Raw genomic sequence first — 21,857 nt, forward strand, 5'->3', positions numbered from 1 at the left:
ATCTTTCAGTGCTTTCCCAGGCACATTAGCAGGGAGCTGCATTGCAAGTGGAGCAGCTAGGACTTGAACACTTCAGTAGGATGTCAGTGTCACCGCTGTCAGCTTAACTCATTGTGCCACAAAGCCCACCCCTAAAACCAGGATTTAAACTCAAGTCTGTCTGCATTCAGAACTGAAGACATAATCACTATATAATAACTCTCAAACAATGAATTTTTAAAAATTATTTATTTATTTATTTGGGAAAGCTCAGAGAGAGGGAGACAGAGAGAGATCTTCCATCTGCTGGTTCATTCCCCAGATGACCACAATGGCCAGGGCTGGGTCAGGCTGAAGCCAGGAGCCGGAGGCTTCACCAAGGTCCCCTGTGGTTGCAGAGGCCCTGGCACTGGGCCATCCTCCACTGCTCTTCCCAGGTCACTAGCAGCGAGCTGGACTAGAAGCAGAGCAGCTGGGATATGAACTGGCGCCCATATGGGATGCCGGTTTTGCAGGCAGCAGCTTTACCAGCTATGCCACAATGCTGGCTCCTCAAAGAATGAATTTTAGTAAAAGTAGATAATTAAGAAGTACAAAGGAAAGTCCTTTAGAACTAAAGATAATGAAGCTGCAAGGTTTAGACAAGACCTCTAGACAAGTGTGATTTTTAAAAAGAATTACAAAAATGAATATAGTAATCTTTTGTAACTAAAGTTAACTTTGTAATACTGTAAATTAGGGCAGTGCCTATGTAACAAGCATCTTAAAACAATTTCCACATGAGGTTGATGTTGCGGCATAGAGCCACTGACTGTGATGCTGGCATTCCATACAGTTGCTGGTTTGAGTCCCAGCCGAGTCCCAGGCATTGTGGCCATTTGGGGAGTGAACCAGCGGATTAAAGATTCTCTCTCTCTTTGGCTTTCTCTCTTTATGTATAACTCTGCTTTTCAAAAAATAATCTTAAAAAATTAAATAAAAAGTAAAACAATTATCCACAAATCTCTTGAGTCACTGTTAAACACTCTACTAATAAAGGGAGATGGCACTGTGACACAGCAGTTGGGCTGCCACTTGTGATACCAGCATCCCATATCGGAGTGCAGGTTCAACTCCCAACTGTTCCTCTTCCAATCCAGCTCCCTGTTAATGTGCCTTGGAACGTGGTGAAAGACTGCTCATGTTCTTGGGCCCCTGCAATCCACGTGGGAGACCTGGACGGAGTTCTGGAATCCTGGCTTTGGTCAGCCATTGTGGCCATTTGGGGAGGAAACCCACAGTTTAAAAGATCTCTCTCTGTGTTACTTGGCCTTCCAAATAAGTGAGTAAATCTTTAAAAAAAAAAAAAAGTCTAATAGATGATATTTAGAAAGCTTCCAATTTACTATTATAAAATTTTAAAAAGTAACTAAGAAATCTAAGAAAATCCCTGACTGGGGCTGGTGTTGTGGCATAGTGGGTAAAGCCGCCGTCTGCAGTGCTGTCATCCCATGTGAGTGCTGGCTTGAGTCCCAGCTGCTCCACTTCCCATCCAGCTCTCTGCTATGGCCTGAGAAAGCAGCAGAAGATGGCCCAAGTCCTTGGGCCCCTGCACCCACATGGGAGACCCAGAAGAAGCTCCTGGCTCCTGGTTTTGGATAGGCACAGCTACAGCCATTGTGGCCATTTGGGGAGTGAACTACCAGATGGAAGACCTCTCTGTCTCTCTCTCTCTCTGCCTCTCCCTCTCTGTAACTGCCTTTCAAATAAATAAATAAATCTTAAAAAAAAAAAAAAAAATCCCTGATAGCAAACAGACAGAACAGACACTAAGTATCCATCCTCTCTAACTTTAAATGCTGTCTATCCTTCTAGCAACCCCTCAGAAAAACTTACCTTTTCATTTTTCCTCCTGCTGATAATTCTGTCTAAACCATTGAAAGCGCCAGATGCAACAAACAAGATATTTGTTGTATCAACTTGAACTGTTTCCCCACGTAGCTTTCGTGAATTCTTTTCTGGAACATTGACTATTGTACCTTCTAGTAGTTTTAATAAGCCCTAAATAAAGAACAAATAATTTATAGCATCACCATGTAAGTGTATCCTTTATTATACTTTATATAATGGGATTCAATGGGGGAAATTAATATGTTCATGATCAATGAGCATAACTAATGAAAACTCCCAGATTTTAACAGCTAACATGAAAATCTATAGTGTACACATCACATGAATAATTAATTTAAAATGGCTACAGGACTCCTGATGCATAACAACCGAGGAAATAATCAACCTAAGAGGTTGTTCTTGATGATAAAGATACAAATGACATAAAGACAGAACTAGGACTCTATAAAATGGTTCTAAATCATGGTGGGAAATATTAAAAATCTGAAAATAGTTGAAAAATTGCCTCTCACATAAATTTAAATTTTATTCAGTTCTAGGGCTAAACTTTGAATTTTGAGATACCATTATATTAAAAAAAAAGGATCTAGCACTTTCAATGTGATTGTACCTCTCTGTCTCTGTCAAAACAAAAACAAAACAAAAATTCTGAGATTTTCCTCACCCTTTAGTTTATGTCATAATTATTTACCATCAAAAGGTCAATATGGCCAATAAGTCATTGTGACTTTAATTATGACTCTGTGAGGAATTAAAAATTATTCTATAAACTTTCTAACTAAGTAAAGGAATAGGAAACATGTAAATAGCTCAAAACATTCATCAAGAGTCTTCTAGAGGGGCCAGTGCTGTGGTGTAGTAGGTTAAACATCCACCTGTAGCGCCAACATCCCATATGGGTACCAGTTTGAGTCCCAGCTGCTCCACTACCAATCCAGCTCCCTGTTGATGGCCAGGAAAAGTAGTGGAAGATAATCCAAGTCCTTGGGCCCCTGTACCCATGTGGGAAACCCAGAAGCAGCTCCTGGCTCCTGGCTTCTGACTGTTCTGACTGGCCCGACTCTGGCCATTGTGGCCATTTGGGGAGTGAGCCAATGGGTGGAAGAACTCTCTCTGTCTCTCCCTCTCTCTGTCCATAACTCTGCCTCTCAAGTAAATTAAAAAAAAAAAAAAAAAAAAAAAAAAAAAAGTCTTCTAGAAATGTTTAATTAGGCCTTTGAGGAATAAAAACAACAACAAAAAAATTTTTCTTTATTTCTTCAAAATATGTTTAATTTGCCAAGAAAGAGAATCTGGTATTTAAAATCATCAACAACAACTTTCTTTTAGGTCTGCATCTGAACTACTTAAAGTGATATGTGGAGTTTGGGGTGGGAGAAATAAACAAAACAGAATCTAATTGAATGTGAAACCAAACGTACAATCTTTGGGAGGCTGATGTGCTCCCTTCCTTTTAGTGGGCTTGAACAAAATATTCAACTGCTTACTTGCTGAACGCCTTCTCCACCTACATCCCGTAACTGGTGAATGCCTGGCACACTGCCAATCTTATCTACTTCATCCAGAAAGACAATTCCTATAATTCAAGGAGGATTCTATTTATAATATGAAAAAGACACACACAAGATAGTCTCAGCTTTAAAAGATACAACCTAGAGAGCCGTTATTCAATCTTTCATTCTTAACATATGCAATGACTTGACATTATAAAAATATACTGCTAAGGGCCAGTGCTGTGACACAGTAAGTTGATCCTCTGCCTGTGGTGCTGGCTGCTCCTCTTCCAATCCAGCTCCCTGCTATGGCCTGGGAAAGCAGCAGAAGATGGCCCAAGTCCTTGGGCCCCTGCATCCATGTGGGAGACCTGGAAGAAGCTCCTGGCTTCAGATCAGCTCAGCTCTGGCCATTGTGGCCATTTGGGGAGTCAACCAGTGGATAGAAGACCTTTCTCTCTGTCTTTCCCTCTCACTGTCTGTAAATCTACCTCTCAAATAAGAAAAAAAAAATCTTAAAAAAAATACACTGCTATCTCTCCATCATTTTGTGCAACTGCCTAGAATTAAATAAGACTATCATTTGAGTATGATACCCAAATGTCTTAATAGTCATCTATCCCACTAATGTATTTAAGTTGTTTATTACAGGAAGCTGATAGTATGGAACCATGAGGTATGTACAGTGCCAGTACTAGCGAATTTGTAGCTTACCCTTTCCCAGCTGTACTCTTGTCTGGAAGGAATTTCATCAGGATGCTGTCAAGCTTTTCATGTCAACAAGGACAGATAACAGATGGAGATCTAATGATAATACTGAGGATATACTAGTATTTAGGCCTGTCTCCACCCTAGTAGACAGTTTAGTAACAACAAAGCAAACCAAACTTTGTGGTCTTTAATCAGTATGTTAAAAACTATGTAATATTAAGTACTTATACATAATTATAAGATTTTAGTCCATAACTCAAAATCAGAGTTAGATTATCTCTTAACATTAAACTGCTTCCCCAACAGACTATATGGGGACACACATGTGGTGCTGCAAACATACCTTGCTGTGCTTTTTCTACATTATAATTGGCGTCCTGGAGGAGTTTTGCGATCACAGATTCAATATCTTCACCCACATATCCAGCCTGAGTCAAAGTCGTACAGTCACAGATAGCAAAAGGAACATCAAGGCATTTAGCTAGAGTTTGTGCCAGCAAGGTTTTACCTACAAAAAGAAATAGTAACTAAAGGTTTATTAAAGATCTACTGACATAATTTTTCTACAAAGCTGCAAAATAAATTTCAACAGTATATAATAAAAAGTTAATGGTCACATGTTTTCTCTACTATTATTCTGATCCAGTTGTATATTTTAAAGATTTATTTTATTTATTTGAAAGGCAGAGTTGAAGAGGCTGGCATGGTGGTATTGCAGATAAAGTCGCCACCTGCAGCACTGACATTCCCTATTGGTGCCAGTTCAAGTCCTGGCTGATCCACTTCTGATCCAGCTCCCTGCTAATGTGCCTGGGAAAACAGCCAAAGATGGCCCAAGTACTTGTGCCCCTGCAACCATGTGGGAGACCTGGAAGAAGATCCTGCCTTTTGGCTTTGGATTGGCCCAGCTTTGGCCATTATGTCCATTTGGGAAGGGAACCAGCAAGCAGATGGAAGATCTCTCTCTGTATTTCCCTCTCTCTAACTTTACCTTTCAATTAAAATCAATAATTTAAAAAAACTTTTTTTTTTTTTTAAAGGCAGAGTTAGAGAAAGGCAGAGAGACAAACACAGAGAAAGAGTTTGCTCTTCCATCTGCTGGTTCACTCCCCAAATGGGTGCAATGGTCAAGGCTGGGCCAGGCTGAAGCCAGGAGCCAGGAGCTTCTTCCATGTCTCCCACAAGAGTGCTTGGGCCATCCTCCACTGCTTTCCAGGCACATTAGCAGGGAACTGGATCGGAAGTCGAACAGCTGGGATGCAAACTGGTGACAATACGGGATTCAGCATAACACACAGCAGACAAGAAATATGTCACAGAATCATTTAAATTATATTTTTTAAAATGAGTCATGGCCAGTGCCGTGGCTCACTAGGCTAATTCTCTGCCTGTGGCGCCAGCACCCTGGGTTCTAGTCCCAGTCGGGGTGCCGGGTTCTGTCCTGGTTGCTCCTCTTCCTGTCTAGCTCTCTGCTGTGGCCCAGGAGTGCAGTGGAGGATGGCCCAAGTGCTTGGGCCCTGCACCCCATGGAAGACCAGGAGAAGCACCTGGCTCCTGATTAGTGCGGTGTGCCGTCGTAGCGCGCCGGCCGCAGCGGCCACTGGGGGTGAACCAACGGCAAAGGAAGACCTTTCTCTCTGTCTGTCTCTCTCTCACTGTCCACTCTGCCTGTCCAAAAAAAAAAAAAAGTCACAAGTTTCCTGAAGAAGTTATTTACCTGACCCAGTTGGTCCAAGCAGCAAAATGTTACTTTTTTCAAGTTTTATGTCATCATGAGCAGAGTCCAATACTTCGCCTCCTCGCTTTTCCTGAGGTATTTGCTGATTCACCTGTTGCTGCATTGATGCTCCCAAAGCATTACCATGTGGGCTGATTCCAGCGATCTGCAGCAATTCTGAAAGAAGGCCAAAAAATTACTAAAGTATCATTTGAATTTACTTTTTTTAAATAAAGATTTATTTATTTATTTGAAAGGCAGATTTACAGAGAGGCAGCTAGAGAGAGAGAGAGAGAGAAGTCTTCCATCTGCTGGTTCACTCCCCAAATGGCCGCAATGGTTGGAGCTGTGCTGATCTGAAGCCAGGAGCCAGGAGCTTCTTCCATGCCTCCCACCCAGGTGCAGGGGCCCAAGGACCTGGGCCATCTTCCACTGCCTTCCCAGGCCATAGCAGAGAACTAGGTTGGAAGTGGAGCAGCTGGGACTCGAACCAGTGCCCATATAGGATGCTGGCACTGCAGACAGCGGCTTTACCCACTATGCTATAGCACCGGCCCCTGAATTTACTTTTAAAAATGCCCCCAGTGAAAACCTATGTCTAAAACCAAACACTTAGGGTTAGTGTTGCAGCATAGCAGATTAAGATGCTGCTTGCAATGCCACCATATGGGCACCAGTTCGAGTCTTGTCTACTGTACTTCCAAACCAAGTTCCCTGCTAATGTGCCTGGGAAAGCAGTGGAAGATGGCCCAAGAATTTGGGAACCTGCTCTCATGTGGGAGACCTAGAAGAAGCTCTTGGCTCCTGCTTGGCCCAACCCTGGCCATTACAGTTATTTGGGGAGTGAACCATCAGGTAGAAGATTCTCTCTCTATGGTTCTGCCTTTCAAATAAATAAATCTAAATAAATAAATAAAGAGCCATATGAATGTCTTATTGACACCCCTGGAACCTTATCTTCTGCAGCAACTAGATTCACCTCTGAAGAAATGGGTGCAAGCCATCAGAACAGTTATTCTGCTTGATGTATCAGGTCCTCCCCAACCCTCCATGGGACCACCTGATGTTCACAGGAGCAATCCAGGGCTGGAAACAATGAACTGAGGCTAATTCATAATTTGCAAAACTACAATAAGTTTCATAAATACCAAAAAATAAACTGTTTTTTAGCAAAGAGTAGTCAGAAGATAATCTACCACCATGAAAGATCTATCACTATAGAAGGTTGGCTCTGATTATAGTTTTGCAAAAAAAAGATGTAAAGTAGTAAATCATGGATTTTTATTTTTTTATTTATTTTTATTTATTTATATTTTAAAGATTTATTTATTTATTTGAAAGTCAGAGTTACACAGAGAGAGGAGAGGCAGAGAGAGAGAGAGAGAGAGGTCTTCCATCGGATTGGTTCATTCCCCAGTTGGCTGCAACAGCCAGAGCTGTGCCAATCTGAAGCCAGGAGTTAGAAGCCAGGAGCTTCTTCTGGGTCTCCTACATAGGTGCAGCGGCCCAAGCACTTGGGCCATCTTCTACTGCTTTCCTAGGCCTCAGCAGAGAGCTGGATCGGAAGTGGAGCAGCCAGGTCTCGAACTGGCACCCATATGGGATGTTGGCCCTTCAGGCCAGGGCGTTAACCCACTGTGCCACAGCGCCAGCCCCAATCATGGATTTTTAAAAACACAACTCCTGCTTAGATGTCTATCTTTATAGAGGAAAACTACATACAGTGCATGTATTTCTTAAGTTTTGCTTTAAGAAATATCACAGGGGCAGGCACTGTGGCACAGCAGGTTAAGTCACTGCCTACAGTGCCTTGGTCCCATAAGCAGTCTGGTTCAAGGACCAATTACTCCACTTCCAATCTAGCTCCCTGCTAACATGCCTGGGAAAGCAGCAGAGGACTGCCCAAGTGCTTCAGCCCCTGCATCCATGTCAGAGACCTGGAAGAAGCTCCTGGCTCCTCGTTTCGCCTAGCTCAGTTCCAGCCATTGCAGCTATTCGGGAAGTGAACCAGTGGATGGAAGATTTCTCTTTCTTTCTAAGTCTGCCTTTCAAAAAAAAAAAAAAAATCCAAAAAATAGTGTCATAACAGAAAAGACAGAAATCAAATACCTGAAATAACCCAACATAAACCACACAAATTATGAAAAACTTTCAAAACTAGGCCGGCACTGCGGCTCACTAGGCTAATCCTCCGCCTTGCGGCGCCGGCACACCGGGTTCTAGTCCCGGTCGGGGCGCCGGATTCTGTCCCGGTTGCCCCTCTTCCAGGCCAGCTCTCTGCTGTGGCCAGGGAGTGCAGTGGAGGATGGCCCAAGTGCTTGGGCCCTGCACCCCATGGGAGACCAGGAGAAGCACCTGGCTCCTGCCATCAGATCAGCGCGGTGCACTGGCCGCAGCGCGCCGGCTGCACCGGCCATTGGAGGGTGAACCAACGGCAAAAGGAAGACCTTTCTCTCTGTCTCTCTCTCTCACTGTCCACTCTGCCTGTCAAAAAAAAAAAAAAAAAAAAAAATTATATATGACATATCTGATAAGCATATTTGGATTTTTCTTGGTAATATACTGCCTTATTACAGCTGAGACACTTCACTGCGGTACATCTCAAAAGGAAGAACAATTTAGGAGGACCCGAGGAGAGGTCACTTACTTGTGAATCTGTATTCATCCTCCCGTCTTCTGATCTCTAACTCTGAGAAAGGATGAAAACGGCAACATGAAAATATTACAAATTTGTTTAGCTTGGGGAAACAATGAGCATCCCACTTCCTACCCCTTCCAAATACACTGAAAAGATGCATTCTCTAATATTCATGATGGCTATCCAGCTGTTAATACTCATGCTTTCCAAATACAAAATTCTATCTATTTTAAGAAAAGAATGCAATTATTTAAGTCTTCAATAAAAGTTAAAATCCCTCATACTAATAAATAACATAACCATATGTTCTTCCACTATCTTGAACAGTTTGCACATTGACTAATGACTGAAGGAACCAGAAAAAAATTTGCTGTGCTATTAGACAGGACTATTTGGACCTTTCAAAAACAAAAAGAGGTTTCAAGTTTTCCATTAGTTATGACTAATGCTTTCTAAAAAAAAAGTAACTGATATTACCAAAAAAATTTCTTTGCAGTTAAGTTCAACAAGCAAATAAATGACTTCATTAAAACCAGTTATATACTTAGTAGCTACTAAAGGTACTCAAAAAATAATTTAGTTTTAAAAAGAACTCACTTAGATTGTACAATAATGACCAAAAGAATCTAAAATGCTAGATTATAGGTCTAAATTGGAAATCAGGACTCTCTGACCAACAATAACAAAACAACTTAAATATTTATGTTTCACTATATTAACAATTGTGAATATAAATTTTTATAAAATATTCTATTTAATAAAACACGCACTGTATCCACATTAATTTGAAATTACATAGTATATTAAAATATTAAATTCTTTTATTTTTTATTTTTGACAGGCAGAGTGGACAGTGAGAGAGAGACAGACAGAGAGAAAGGTCTTCCTTTACCACTGGTTCACCCTCCAATGGCCGCCATGGCTGGCGCACTGCACTGATCCGAAGCCAGGAGCCAGGTGCTTCTCTTGGTCTCCCATGGGGTGCAGGGCCCAAGCACTTGGGCCATCCTCCACTGCACTCCTGGGCCATAGCAGAGAGCTGGCCTGGAAGAGGGGCAACCGGGACAGAATCCGGCGCCCTGACTGGGACTAGAACCCAGTGTGCCGGCGCCGCAAGGCAGAGGATTATATTGAGCCACGGCACCGGCCTATATTAAAATATTAAAATCTATCATTAATAGGCCTTGCACTTTGAAACAAGCACTTTACAATTGTACCCCCAACCTTGCACTCTGTATCTGGGGCCCAAAGAGGAAGAGTGTAGATATGTGGCATATGTTTTTTTTTTTTTTTTTTTTTTTGACAGGCAGAGTGGACAGTGAGAGAAAGAGAAAGGTCTTCCTTTTCTGTTGGTTCACCCCCAATGGCCACTGCGGCTGGTGCACTGCGCTGATCCGAAGCCAGTAGCCAGGTGCTTCTCCTGGTCTCTCATGTGGGTACAGGGCCCAAGCACTTGGGCCATCCTCCACTGTACTCCCGGGCCACAGCAGAGAGCTGGACTGGAAGAGGAGCAACCAGGACAGAATCCGGTGCCCCGACTGGGACTAGAACCCAGGGTACCGGCGCCGCAGGTGAAGGATTAGCCTATTGAGCCACGGCACCGGCCGAGTGGCATATGTATTAACAGTTATCATCTCCGCCTACCTCTTACTCAGGCAAATGAAATTCTGTATTCTGAACCCAAAACACAAGAACTCAGAGTCATACAGAGCATTACAATGATTCGTTCAGGAGAATTAGCCTGTGTGGTAAAGTCTATAATTCAAAGACAATATCTTGGGGCCAGCATTGTGGTTTAGTGGACTAAGCCTACGCCTGTGGTGCCGGCATCCCACATGGGTGCCAGTTTGTATCTCAGATGCTCCTCTTCCCATCCAGCTCTCTGCGATGGCCTAGGAAAGCAGTAGAAGATGGCCCAAGTAGTTGAGACCCTGCACCTGAGTGGGGAGACCCTGAAGAAGCTCCTGGCTCCTGGCTCTGGATTGGCCCAGCTCTGGCTGTTGCAGCCAATTGGGTAGTGAACCAGCAGATGGAAGACCTTTCTCTCTGTTTCTGTCTATAACTCTGCTTCTCAAAAAATAAATAAAATTAAAAAAAAAAAAAAAAAAAAGACAATGTCTTACTCCACCAGGTTTCAAATAGTTTTTACTGAGACCATCAATAAGAAATATAATTTGTGGGGCCAGCTCTGTGGTGCAGTGGGTTAAAGCCCTGGCCTGAAGTGCTGGCATCCCATTTGGGCGCCGGCTCGAGTTCCGGCTGCTCCTCTTCCAATCCAGCTCTCTGCTATGGCCTGGGATAGCAGTAGAAGATGGCCCAAGTCCTTGGGCCCCTGCACCCACATGGGAGCCTGAAAGAAGCTCCTGGCTCCTGGTTTTGGATCAGCTCAGTTCCAGCCGTTGTGGCCTTCTGGGGTGTGAACCAGTGGATGGAAGACCTCTCTCTCTCTGTCTCTACCTCTCTCTATAACTCTGTCTTTCAAATAAACAAAATAAATCTTTAAATATATATATAGTGACTCAAAATCCAAACAAATTTTCAGAAACAATACTTACCTAAACTACAAGTTAATGTAGTCTAGTATTTTCTGCTGACATTGATTAGTTTAAGAAAGAAAAAAAACTGCAATTGGCAACCTACCAAAATGATTTCATGACCCACTAACAGAAAGCAACCCACACTTTGAAAAAATGTATTTTAAGATGAAAGGAAAGAGTTACAAATAAAGACTACTTCTAAGCAGACACATCTGTATGTGGTCAGTAATCAAAAACACTAACCTCTGGGTGTTAAGGATGTCTGCTTCTCAGCCTCTGCTTGCTGTCGCAGATTAGCTGGGATGTTATTATATATCCTCTTGTAATGGTTGTACACAGCCACTGAAAGCACCTTCTTTGCAAATGACTGACCAACAACATACTTGTCGAGGTAGTTATAGATCTGAAAAATGGTTAGGCATGAATAATTTACTATGAGCTACTATAAAAGCACACATAATAAAAAGTGACATATTGAACCTATTTGCTTAAATTTTATTTTTTAAATATTTATTTAGGGGCAGGTGTTGTGATACAATGAATTAAGCCACCACTTGAGATGTCTACATTCCATATCAAAGTGCCAGTTTGAGTCCTGACTGCTTTGATTCTGATCCAGCTTCCTGCTAACCAATCTGGAAAAGCAGCAGATGATGGCCCAAGTACCTGGATCCCTGCCACCCACATGGGAGACCCAGATGGAGTTCCTGGCTTTGGCTTGGCCTGGCCCCAGCTGTTGTGGCCATTTGGGGGGTGACCAATGGATAGAAGCACCCTCTCTCTCTCTGTCACTCTGCCTTTCAACTAAATAAATAAATCTTAAAAAAATTTTTTTAAGTGCATCCAAGAGGCAGAGAAAGAGAATGCTTGCATCTACTGATTCACTCCCCAGATGCCTGTAATGTCCAAGGCTGGACTGGAGCAAAGAATACTGTCCAGGTCTCCTACGTGAATGGCAAGAACCAATTACTTCTCTCAACCATATGAATATGATATTCTTAGAAAGATAATGTATTATAAAACTACCTGTTTCAGAAACCATCATTATATAACCAAAAGTCATTATACTATCCGTCTTTTAATATTATGTATCTTTTAATACAAACATATTTTTCATAATACCAACTTTAAAGCTACTCATTTTATCTAAATGGCAAACAATTTATTTTTCAAGATTTAATTTGAAAGGCAGTGCTGCAGAGAGAGGGAGATACATACACACACTCAAAAAGAGACAGAGAGAGAAATATCTTCCATCCACTGGTTCACCCCCAAAATGGCCACAACAGCCAGGAGCCAATAACTCCATCCAGGTCTCCTACAGGGATTACAGGGGCCAAGCATTTAGGCCATCACTGATGCAGATGTGGTAACAGGAAGCCCGAAGGGAAACAGAGCAGCTAGGAGCAACCACGACAGGAACTGGCGCTCTGATATGTGATACCAGCGCCACAGGTGGTGGATTCACCCACTGCATCACAATGCCCACTCCTAAAGGCTTTATCTACAATCAAAACTCAAGCTCTGTTCTACCCTTGGATATTGCTGACAGCCAAAAACCTGGATAAATTTCTTCAGCTTTCAGTGAATCAAAATTAACTGCTTTGGCTCAGGTATTTGTTTTATTGGTTAAGATGCCAATTAATGTGGCTGTATCCCCTATCAGAGAGCCTAGGTTCAAGGCCTAGCTTTACTCCTGACTCCAGATTCCTGCTAATTTGGATTTTGGGAAGCAGCAGGTAATGGCTCAAAAAGGTGGGTCCCTGATACCCACTTGGGAGACCTAGACTGTGTTGCCAGCTTCTTCCTGGCTTTGTCCCTACGCAGTCCCTGGCCCAGCCCTGCCCACTGTAGGCAGCTGGGGAATGAACCAACAGACAGGAAGGAACTCTCTTTGTCTACCAAGAATTTTTCTAAGAAAAAAAGAAGGTACTAATATCTACCAACTCCTGAAAATAGTTAAAATGTTTATTTTCCAGAACAGTGACTCAGATGTCTAAAGTCTATACAAGTTAATAAAGATATAAAGCTTTGTAGCTCTATTTTCTTTTCTTTTTAAAGATTTATTTATTTATTTGAAAGTCAGAGTTACACAGAGAGAGGAGAGGCAGAAAGAGAGAGAGAGGTCTTTCATCTGCTGGTTCACTCCCCAATTGGCTGCAACGGCCGGAGCTGCGCTGATCCAAAGCCAGGAGCCAGGAGCTTCTTCCGGGTCTCCCACATGGGTGCAGGGGCCCAAGCACTTGGGCCATCTTCTACTGCTTTCTCAGGCCATAGCAGAGAGCTGGATCAGAAGTGGAGCAGCCGGGTCTTGAACCGGCGGCCCAAATGGGATGCCGGCGCTTCAGGCCAGGGCATTAACCTGCTGCGCCATGGCGCCGGCCCCCTCTATTTTCTATTATTTATTTTTTACATGAGACATTCTTTCATTGTTGACCATATATATTATAGTTGGTTAAATCTTCAATCCGCACGAATTCTACCTATGAATTTTTAAATCTGCCACAGCACATTTGGAGATAGGGACAAGTGGTATCTAAGCACAGTAGAAGAAGAAATATACACTGAGGTAGAGGATGAGAAATAACATAAATGTGCACAGATCTGAGACCCAGGTGCAGCTAAGTGGCACAGCAGTTATCAGTCGGAACGCCTGGTTTGAGTCACAGCTGCCCTGCTTCTGACCCAGCTTCCTGATAATGTGTACCCTGGGAGGCAGTAGCTGATGACTCAAGTACTTGGGTCCCTGCCCCTCAAGTGGGAGATACAGATTAAGTTCCTGGCTCTTAACTTCAGCCTGGCCCAGCCCTGGCTATTGTGGGCAATCGGGGAATGAATCAGGGGATGGAAGATTGTGCTTGCTCTCTTCCCCTCTGCCCCTCTCCCTGTCTTTCAAATAAAATGGAAATGAATTGTTTAAAAAAATTGAAGACACAGAAGACAAGGGCTCCCAGTTCTCAAAAACACCTTGAGAGGCCAGTAGTTGTGGCATAGTGGGTAAAGCTGCTGCCTAGAGTGCTGACATCCAATATGGGCACCGGATCAAGTTTCAGCTGCTGCACTTCTAATCCAGCTCCCTGCTAATGGCCTGGGAAAGCAGTGGAAGATGGCCCAAGTCCTTGGGCCCCTGCACCCATGTGGGAGACCTGGGGAGAAGCTCCTGGCTTTGGACTGGCACAGCTCCAGCTGTTGCAGCCATTTGGGGAGTGACCCAGAGGATGGAAGACCTCTCTCTATCTCTCTGTAACTCTGCCTTTCAAATAAATAAATAAATCTTAAAAAAACAAAAAACAAAACAAACAAACAAAAAAACACCTTGAACCCAATGCAGCTGGTGGTACCCTGTGTTATGTTTCACAGGACCAAATCTGGAAACAGTCCACACCACAAAAGCCATGGTGCTGTATGAGGCAGCCCAGGCACACTGGCTGTGAAAAAATTACTTGCGGCCGGCGCCGCGGCTCACTAGGCTAATCCTCCGCCTAGCGGCGCCGGCACACCGGGTTCTAGTCCCGGTCGGGGCGCCGGATTCTGTCCCGGTTGCCCCTCTTCCAGGCCAGCTCTCTGCTGTGGCCAGGGAGTGCAGTGGAGGATGGCCCAGGTGCTTGGGCCCTGCACCCCATGGGAGACCAGGAAAAGCACCTGGCTCCTGGCTCCTGCCATCGGATCAGCGCGGTGCGCCGGCTGCAGCGCGCCGGCCGCGGCGGCCATTGGAGGGTGAACCAACGGCAAAAGGAAGACCTTTCTCTCTGTCTCTCTCTCTCACTGTCCACTCTGCCTGTCAAAAAAAAAAAAAAAATTACTTGCTTATACTGTTAGACTGAGAGCTGCTTTACCATAAAATAGACAAGGTTAAAAGAGATACCTGCTGACTAGAGTTATTTAGGGTCCCAAAAAAACAAACAAAAAAATCAAAAGCTTCTCTATTTAAGGCTATTATTTCAAATTAACTTGACAGTCACACTAATTTAATACTTATTACAGTATATTTCACTGCTACAGAAGTTAGCAATCATGACATGGGAAAAAGCAACTGACTCCATACCTAAATTCTAAGTATCAAATATCAACAGCAATTTAGCCACATATACTCCAAATCGACAACTTATAAAACTTGCTTAGGTACTAGGATTAGGATTCCATATAAATGGGGAAGGGAGAGTGATGGAATGTTTTCAGAATGAAATGCTTATAAAGCTAAGACCTATACCTTCTTGGGGGGAGGAGGTGGTTTCTGCTGGAATGCCAATTTTACAGCCTCTGCTGCTGATTCAGGTTCTTTGATTATGCTTTTCTTTGAGTCTGCTTCAGATAGCACAACAAAAAAATGATGACATTTTTCACACTTGACAAAACGGGTGGATGCTGTAAAAGAAAAAAAAACAGGTGAATAGAGAAAATTAATTAATAATTTCAACAGTGTTTAACCTTAAAAGCCCAATGGTAAATGAAAGCTATGCACTGAACAAAAAGTGAGCCTGCTGCTCCACTAGCCACACAAGCAGCCTGGTTAATACACTAAGTATACTACAATGATAGGTGAGTTCAACAAACTACTCTTAGTTAATTCCCATACTATTCTTTCAGTCTGTGATATACTTCATAAGAGAATAGATTGGCTGAGATTCTTTCAGTTTTCCATTCACTAAAGGCAACTTAAAAAACACTATGGCACAGCAAGTTAAGCTGCCACTTGCAACGCTGGCATCCCATTTCAAAGTGCCAGTCTGAGTCGTGGCTGCTCCACTTCATCCATCTACCCATTAACGTGCCTGGGGAAGCAGCAAAAGATGGCCCCAGTATTTGGATCTTTGCACCCACATGAGAGACCTGGATGGAATTTCTGGCTCCTGGCATTGGCCCAAGCCCAGCCCTGGCCATTGTGGCCATTTGGAGAGTGAACCAGTAGAAAGACTTCTCTGTCTCTCCCTCCCTCCAACTCTGCCTTTCAAATAAATAAATAAATAAATCTTAAAAAAAAAAAAAAAGAAAGAAAGAAAGAAACACAAGGACAAGGACAGTTAGAAGTGAAGATAAAAGGATTTCTCAATTCTAAAACACCAGTTATAGGATATCTTGTGTTACACTTAGGGCAATTTTTTTTTCCTTTTACCTCTCTTTTAAATGGGACTATAGGATGGAGGCGTGGACAAATACTCTTAATTTTCTCCAAGCCTAACCCTATTAGTGACAACCTGGGACCTAAGGAAGCACCAGGAACACCTCATAAATGCAGCTAACAGATATACAGCTGAATGTCTAGGTAATGCATTTTTATGGGATTTTTGTATAATATAACTAGACAAGTAGATCCGCAGAGAAAAACAATTTATATATAATTTACATAAAAATGTGAATTCTCTCCTTTGGGAAAATTACAAATACAAATGTCTATTCACAGGTTATCAGAAAACTGGGACACACATCTACATCTTTGAAAACAATCTAAATGGAAAAAAAAGACAATTCCACACATCAAAAATAAATTTCATCATTAACTTAATCAGTTTAATTCCTAAGTTTCTGTTCTTAACATAAGGACAATTAAAAATACATTCAGGCGGCAGGGGCTGTGGGATAGCAGGTAAGGTCGCCGCCTGCAGTGCCACCATCCCATTTGGGCGCCAGTTCGAGTCCTGGCTGCTCCACTTCTGATCCAGCTCTCTGCTAATGGCCTGGAAAACAGTGGAAGATGGCCCAAGTGTTTGGACCCCTGCACCCGAGTGGGAAACCCAGAAGAAGCTCCTGGCTCCTGGCTTCGGATTGGTACAGCTCCGGCCGTTGCAGCCAACTCGGGAGAGAACCAGTGGAAAGAAGACCGACCTCTCTTTCTCTTTCTCTCTCTGCCTCTCCTCGCTCTATATAACTCTGTCAAATAAATCAATAAATCTTTTTTTAAAAAAATGCATTCTGGGTAAACTCTAACAATAAATTTAAAACTCCAAGAGGGGCCCATCATGTTTTCTATTTACTGATCACCTATAAATGCTTACCTAAACAAAAAGATCAAGCTATTCCAAGTACCCGCAATTAACACACATCCCAATATATAATCATCATTTCCCTTCAATGCGAAAGACAGAGCATGCCTTTATTTTATACTGAGGCACCAGTTTACAATGCTACTGATGGTAAATAGGGCAAGGATTAAAGGGCAGAGAAGCCTCTGATCCAGTTCAGGCTGTGTGACAGGAAAATCTGGCTTGAGAACACATAAACAAAATATTTCTCTTAGGAAATTAGGTCAAAGGGAAAGAGATTACACACCAACAAATCATATCCCTCTTTGCTTACTGTTGAAGGGTTGCTTAAATTCTAGTAGCGTGCTGCATTTGCAATACAATTTCATACTGACACATGTTCAATATATACCCAAGTTCAAGAATCTAATTCTATCTATCAAAATGCTATTCTGGATGGGGGCAGGGCAGCCCCAAACACTAAGCATTGCCATGTATATTTTTTTACTCTCAGAAACTAGAGACAAAAATCTACTTTTGTTAAACTACCAGGGTGAAGTAAGCCCTTTTTTTTTAAGGCAGTGCTTGCAAGTATCCTATATCCTTTACATAAGCATGTGCTAGTGTTATGTGGCAGACAAGAAAGACTACCTTAGTAAACACCTTTCCAGGAAATTTGTTTAAAGTTGCTCATGATTCTGAACACATTTGAGGGTCCAACATAAAATCTCCAAACCACTGTAGATAAGTTTAATTCCAACCCCAAGAAATATATAAGTACAGTAAACCTTGAAAAGGTATTTTATACATAAAGAGACAGTATCTTAAAAGTAGGGAGTCCATGTATGACAAGTTATTTTTTTAAAGAGATTTATTAATTCATTTGAAAGTAAGAATTAGAGAGAGAGACATACTGATCTTCCATCTCTAAGTTCACTCCCCAAATGGCCACAACAGCCTAGGCTGTGCCAGGCAGAAGCCAGGAGCCTAGACCTCCATTCAGGTCTCCCATGGGAGTGGCAGGACACCAACCTCTCAGGCCATCTTCCTCTGCTTTCCCAGGTATATCTGCAGAGAGCTGGATAGACAGTGGAGCATCTAGGACCCAAACCAGCACTCATTTGGAATGCCGGCAATGCAGGCATCAGCTTAATCTCCTGTGCCACAATTCCAGCCCTGAGAAGTTACTTTTTTTCCAATGGGCAAAAGAATATTATACTATGTTAGTCCTTAAACAATTTCTTAGAGAATACTCTTATTTCTACAACTTCTGATGATTTTCTATCCATTCATAATATTACCAATAAAAAATGGTATATTAGGGTTGGGTACTGTGGCACAGTGGGTTAGGCTGCCATTGGGTACCAGCATCCCACATTCGAGTGTCATTTCAAGTCCTGGCTACTCTGCTTTTGATCAAGCTTTCTGCTAACATACCTTTGAAGCAGTGGATTATGGCCCATGTAACTGGGCCCCTGCTACCCACAAGGCAGACCAAGAAGGGGTTCCTGGCTCCTGGCTTCAGCCTGGCCCAGCCCTGTTAGTTGCGGCCATTTGATTAGTAATCTAGTAGGTGGAAGATCTTGCATGTTCTCTCTCTCTCTCTCTTGCAAATAAATATTTTTAAATGCCATTTTTATGTCCTATTTTAATAATAATAAAATCACTATAAATAGGCTTGTAAGATGGAATACTAAACTGCAGGGCCTGGGCTGGCACCGTGGCTCACTAGGCTAATCCTCCGCTTGCAGCGCCGGCACCCAGGTTCTAGTCCCGGTTGGGGTGCGGATTCTGTCCCGGCTGCTCCTCTTCTAGTCCAGTTCTCTGTGGCCTGTGGAGGATGGTCCAAGTGCTTGGGCCCTGCACCCGCATGGGAGACCAGGGGGAAGCACCTGGCTCCTGGCTTCGGATCAGCACAGTGCGCCAGCCGTAGCAGCCATTTTGGGGGTGAACCAACAGAAAAGGAAGACCTTTCTCTCTGTCTCTCTTTCTCACTGTCTAACTCTGCCTGTCAAAATAAATAAATAAAATAAAATAAACTGCAGGGCCTGTGAGCTAAATACAGCTTTAATACTTTTTAAAAATATTTTATTTACTTATTTGAGAGAGAGTATTACTGAAAGAGAGAGGGAGAGACCGAGAGAAAGGTCTTCCATCTGCTGGTTCACTCCCCAGTTGGCTATGAGCCAGCAATTCACCCAGCAATTCTACTCCTAAGTACATACCTAAGGGAATGAAAAACGTTATGTCCACACAAAAAACTTGTACACAAATGTTCACAGCACACTAATCAGGTCACAACACAGATGAACCTTGAAACGTGTTAAGTAAAAGAAGCCAGATATAAAATGTCACATATAATTCTATTAAATAAAATAGCAAGAATAGACAAATTCATAGAGAAAGAAAATAGAATAAAAGTTGCCAGAGATAGGAGGGGACATGGGTTGCCAGAGATAGGAGGGATTACAAAGGATTACAGTTTTTTTTCGGGGGTGGTAAAAATGTTTTGAAATTACATAACTAAGGTAAGTGTACAAATTGGTGAATATAGTGAAGTCTACGGAACTATACACTTTTTAAAAGAATGAACTGTACAATATGTGAATATTTCAATAAATAAATCTAAAGGAAAAATCTAGACCTACATGATTAATAAATATAGCTTTCAAAAAATTGTTAGTGTGGGGCAGTGTTGTGACATGGCATATAAAGCCGCCACCTGCAATGCCAGCATCCAAGCTGTTCCACTTCCGATCCAGCTCCCTGCTAATGGCCTGGGAAAAGTACTGGAAGATGGCCCAAGTGCTTGGGTTCCTGTTACCCACATGGGAGAACCAGAGAAAGTTCTGGCTCCTGTCTTTGGCCTGGCCCAGTACTGGCCACTGCAGATATCTGAGGAGTGAACCAGCAGATGGAAGATCTCTCTCTTCTGTTAACTCTGACTTTCAAGTAATAAATAAATCTTTAACAACTGTTAGTGAAAAGTAGTAATTTTGTGAAAATATAATATTTACACTTTTTAAGAAGTACCAGGTTCGGGGCTGGCAGTGTGACTCAGTGGGCTGAGGTACTACTTGTGAAGCAGGCATCCCATAGCAGAGTGCAGTTTGAGTCCCCACTGCTCTGCTCCCATCCAGCTTCCTGCTGATGATTAGGCCTGAGAAGAGAGCCTAGGTACTTGGGACCTGGCCACCCATGCAGGAGCCCAGGATGGAGTTTCTGACTCCTGACTTCTGCCTGGCCCAGTCCTAACTATTAGTCATTTGAGGAGTAAACCAACAGATGGAAGATCTCTCTCTCTTTTTTTAAATTAATTAACTAATTTATTTATTTGAGATGTAGAGTTAGTTATAGGCAATGAGAGGGAGAGACAGAGAGAAAGGTCTTCCTTCCATTGGTTCACTCCCCAAATGGCCACAATGGCCGGAGCTGTGCTGATCTGAAGCCAGGAGCCAGGAGCTTCTTCTTGGTCTCCCATGCAGGTGCAGGGGCCCAAGCACTTGGGCCACCTTCTGCTGCCTTCCCGGGCCACAGTAGAGAGCTAGATTGGAAGAGGAGCAGCTGGGACTAGAACTGGCGCCCATATGGGATGCCGGCACCATAGGCGGAGGATTAACCTACTGTGCCATAGTGCCAGCCCCCCCTCTCTCTGCCTTTTAAAGAAATAAATAAATCTTAGGAAAAAAAGTACTATGTTCAACGAAGATATGTTACAGAATTTTAGCTTTATAACGTTCTACTTTTTTGTATTCCTCCATCATTAAAAATTACTTAAATGACAAAAAAGAGAAAATTACCTAAACAGGCCATTTGTAAAAGATGTACAGGTTTGCAAGGCCAGCACTGTGGAGCAGCGAGTTAAACCATGACTCGTAATGCCAGCATCCCATATGGGAGTGCCAGTCAAGTCCCACCTGCTTTGCTTACAATCCAGCTCCCTGCTAATGCATGTGAGAAAGCAATAGATACTGGCCTGAGTACCTGGGCCCCTGCCACCCACCTGGGAGACCAGGATGAAGTTCCTGGTTCCTGACTTTGGCCTAACTCAGATCTGCCTCTTGTGATCATTTGAGGAATGAATCAGCAAGTGGAAAATTTCTGTCTTTCCTTTTACCTCTGTTGCTCTGTCTTTCAAATAAATATTTAAATCCTTTAAAAAAAAAAAAGTATTATAGATAAGATGTACAGGGGTTGGTACTGTGGCATAGTGGGCTAAGCCTCTGCCTGCAGTGTTGGCATCCCATGTGGGTGCCAGTCGTATTCTGGCGCTCCTCTTCCGATCCAGCTCTCTGCTATGGCCTGGGAAAGCAGTGGAAGATGGCCCAAGTTCTTGTGCTCCTGTACCTGCATGGGGGACCCTGAAGAAGCTACTGGCTCCTGGCTTCGGGTCTGCTTAGCTCTGGCCATTGAGGCCATTTGGGGGTGAACTAGCGGATGGAAGACCTTTCTCTCTGTCTCTGGAGAAAACTCCTGGCTCTAGGCTTCAGATCAGCCCAGCTCTGGCTGTGGGGACATTTGAGGAAGGAACCAGCAGATGGAAGACCTTTCTATCTCTCCCTCTCTCTGTCTATAACTCTACCTCTCAAGTAAACAAATAAATCTAGGGGCCAACACTGTGGCTCACTTGGTTAATGCTCCGCCTGCAGCGCCAGCATCCCATATGGGCACTGGATTCTGTTCCGGTTGTTCCTCTTCTAGTCCAGCTCTCTGCTGTGGCCCGGGAAGGCAGTGGAGGATGGCCCAAGTGCTTGGGCGCCTGCACCTGCATGGGAGACCAGGAAGAGGCACGTGGCTCCTGGCTTCGGATTGGTGCAGGGCCGGCCGTAGCAGCCATCTGGGGGGTAAACCAACGGAAGGAAGACCTTTCTCTCTGCCTCTCTCTATCTCTGTCTAACTCTGTTAAATAAAAAATAAATGAATCTAAAAAAA

The 21,857-nt window shown here is 43.1% G+C and overlaps 1 protein-coding gene across 2 annotated transcripts in view; it reads right to left on the reverse strand.

The window, feature by feature from the left end:
- The window catches only part of CLPX (caseinolytic mitochondrial matrix peptidase chaperone subunit X), a 46,662-nt gene that overhangs the window by 10,551 nt on the left and 14,254 nt on the right, over window positions 1-21,857 (reverse strand). For both annotated transcript variants that reach the window (XM_002718000.5, XM_070054384.1), the window contains exons 4-10: window positions 15,176-15,330; window positions 11,209-11,368; window positions 8,438-8,479; window positions 5,791-5,967; window positions 4,417-4,581; window positions 3,357-3,445; window positions 1,855-2,019 (exon numbers count right to left, since the gene is read on the reverse strand). In XM_002718000.5, the coding sequence (XP_002718046.1) occupies window positions 1,855-2,019; window positions 3,357-3,445; window positions 4,417-4,581; window positions 5,791-5,967; window positions 8,438-8,479; window positions 11,209-11,368; window positions 15,176-15,330 (953 nt within the window). The remainder of the gene's footprint in view (window positions 1-1,854; window positions 2,020-3,356; window positions 3,446-4,416; window positions 4,582-5,790; window positions 5,968-8,437; window positions 8,480-11,208; window positions 11,369-15,175; window positions 15,331-21,857) is intronic.

The sequence above is a fragment of the Oryctolagus cuniculus genome, chromosome 12 (assembly GCF_964237555.1).
Source record: "Oryctolagus cuniculus chromosome 12, mOryCun1.1, whole genome shotgun sequence".
NCBI classification, from domain to species: Eukaryota; Metazoa; Chordata; class Mammalia; order Lagomorpha; family Leporidae; genus Oryctolagus; species Oryctolagus cuniculus.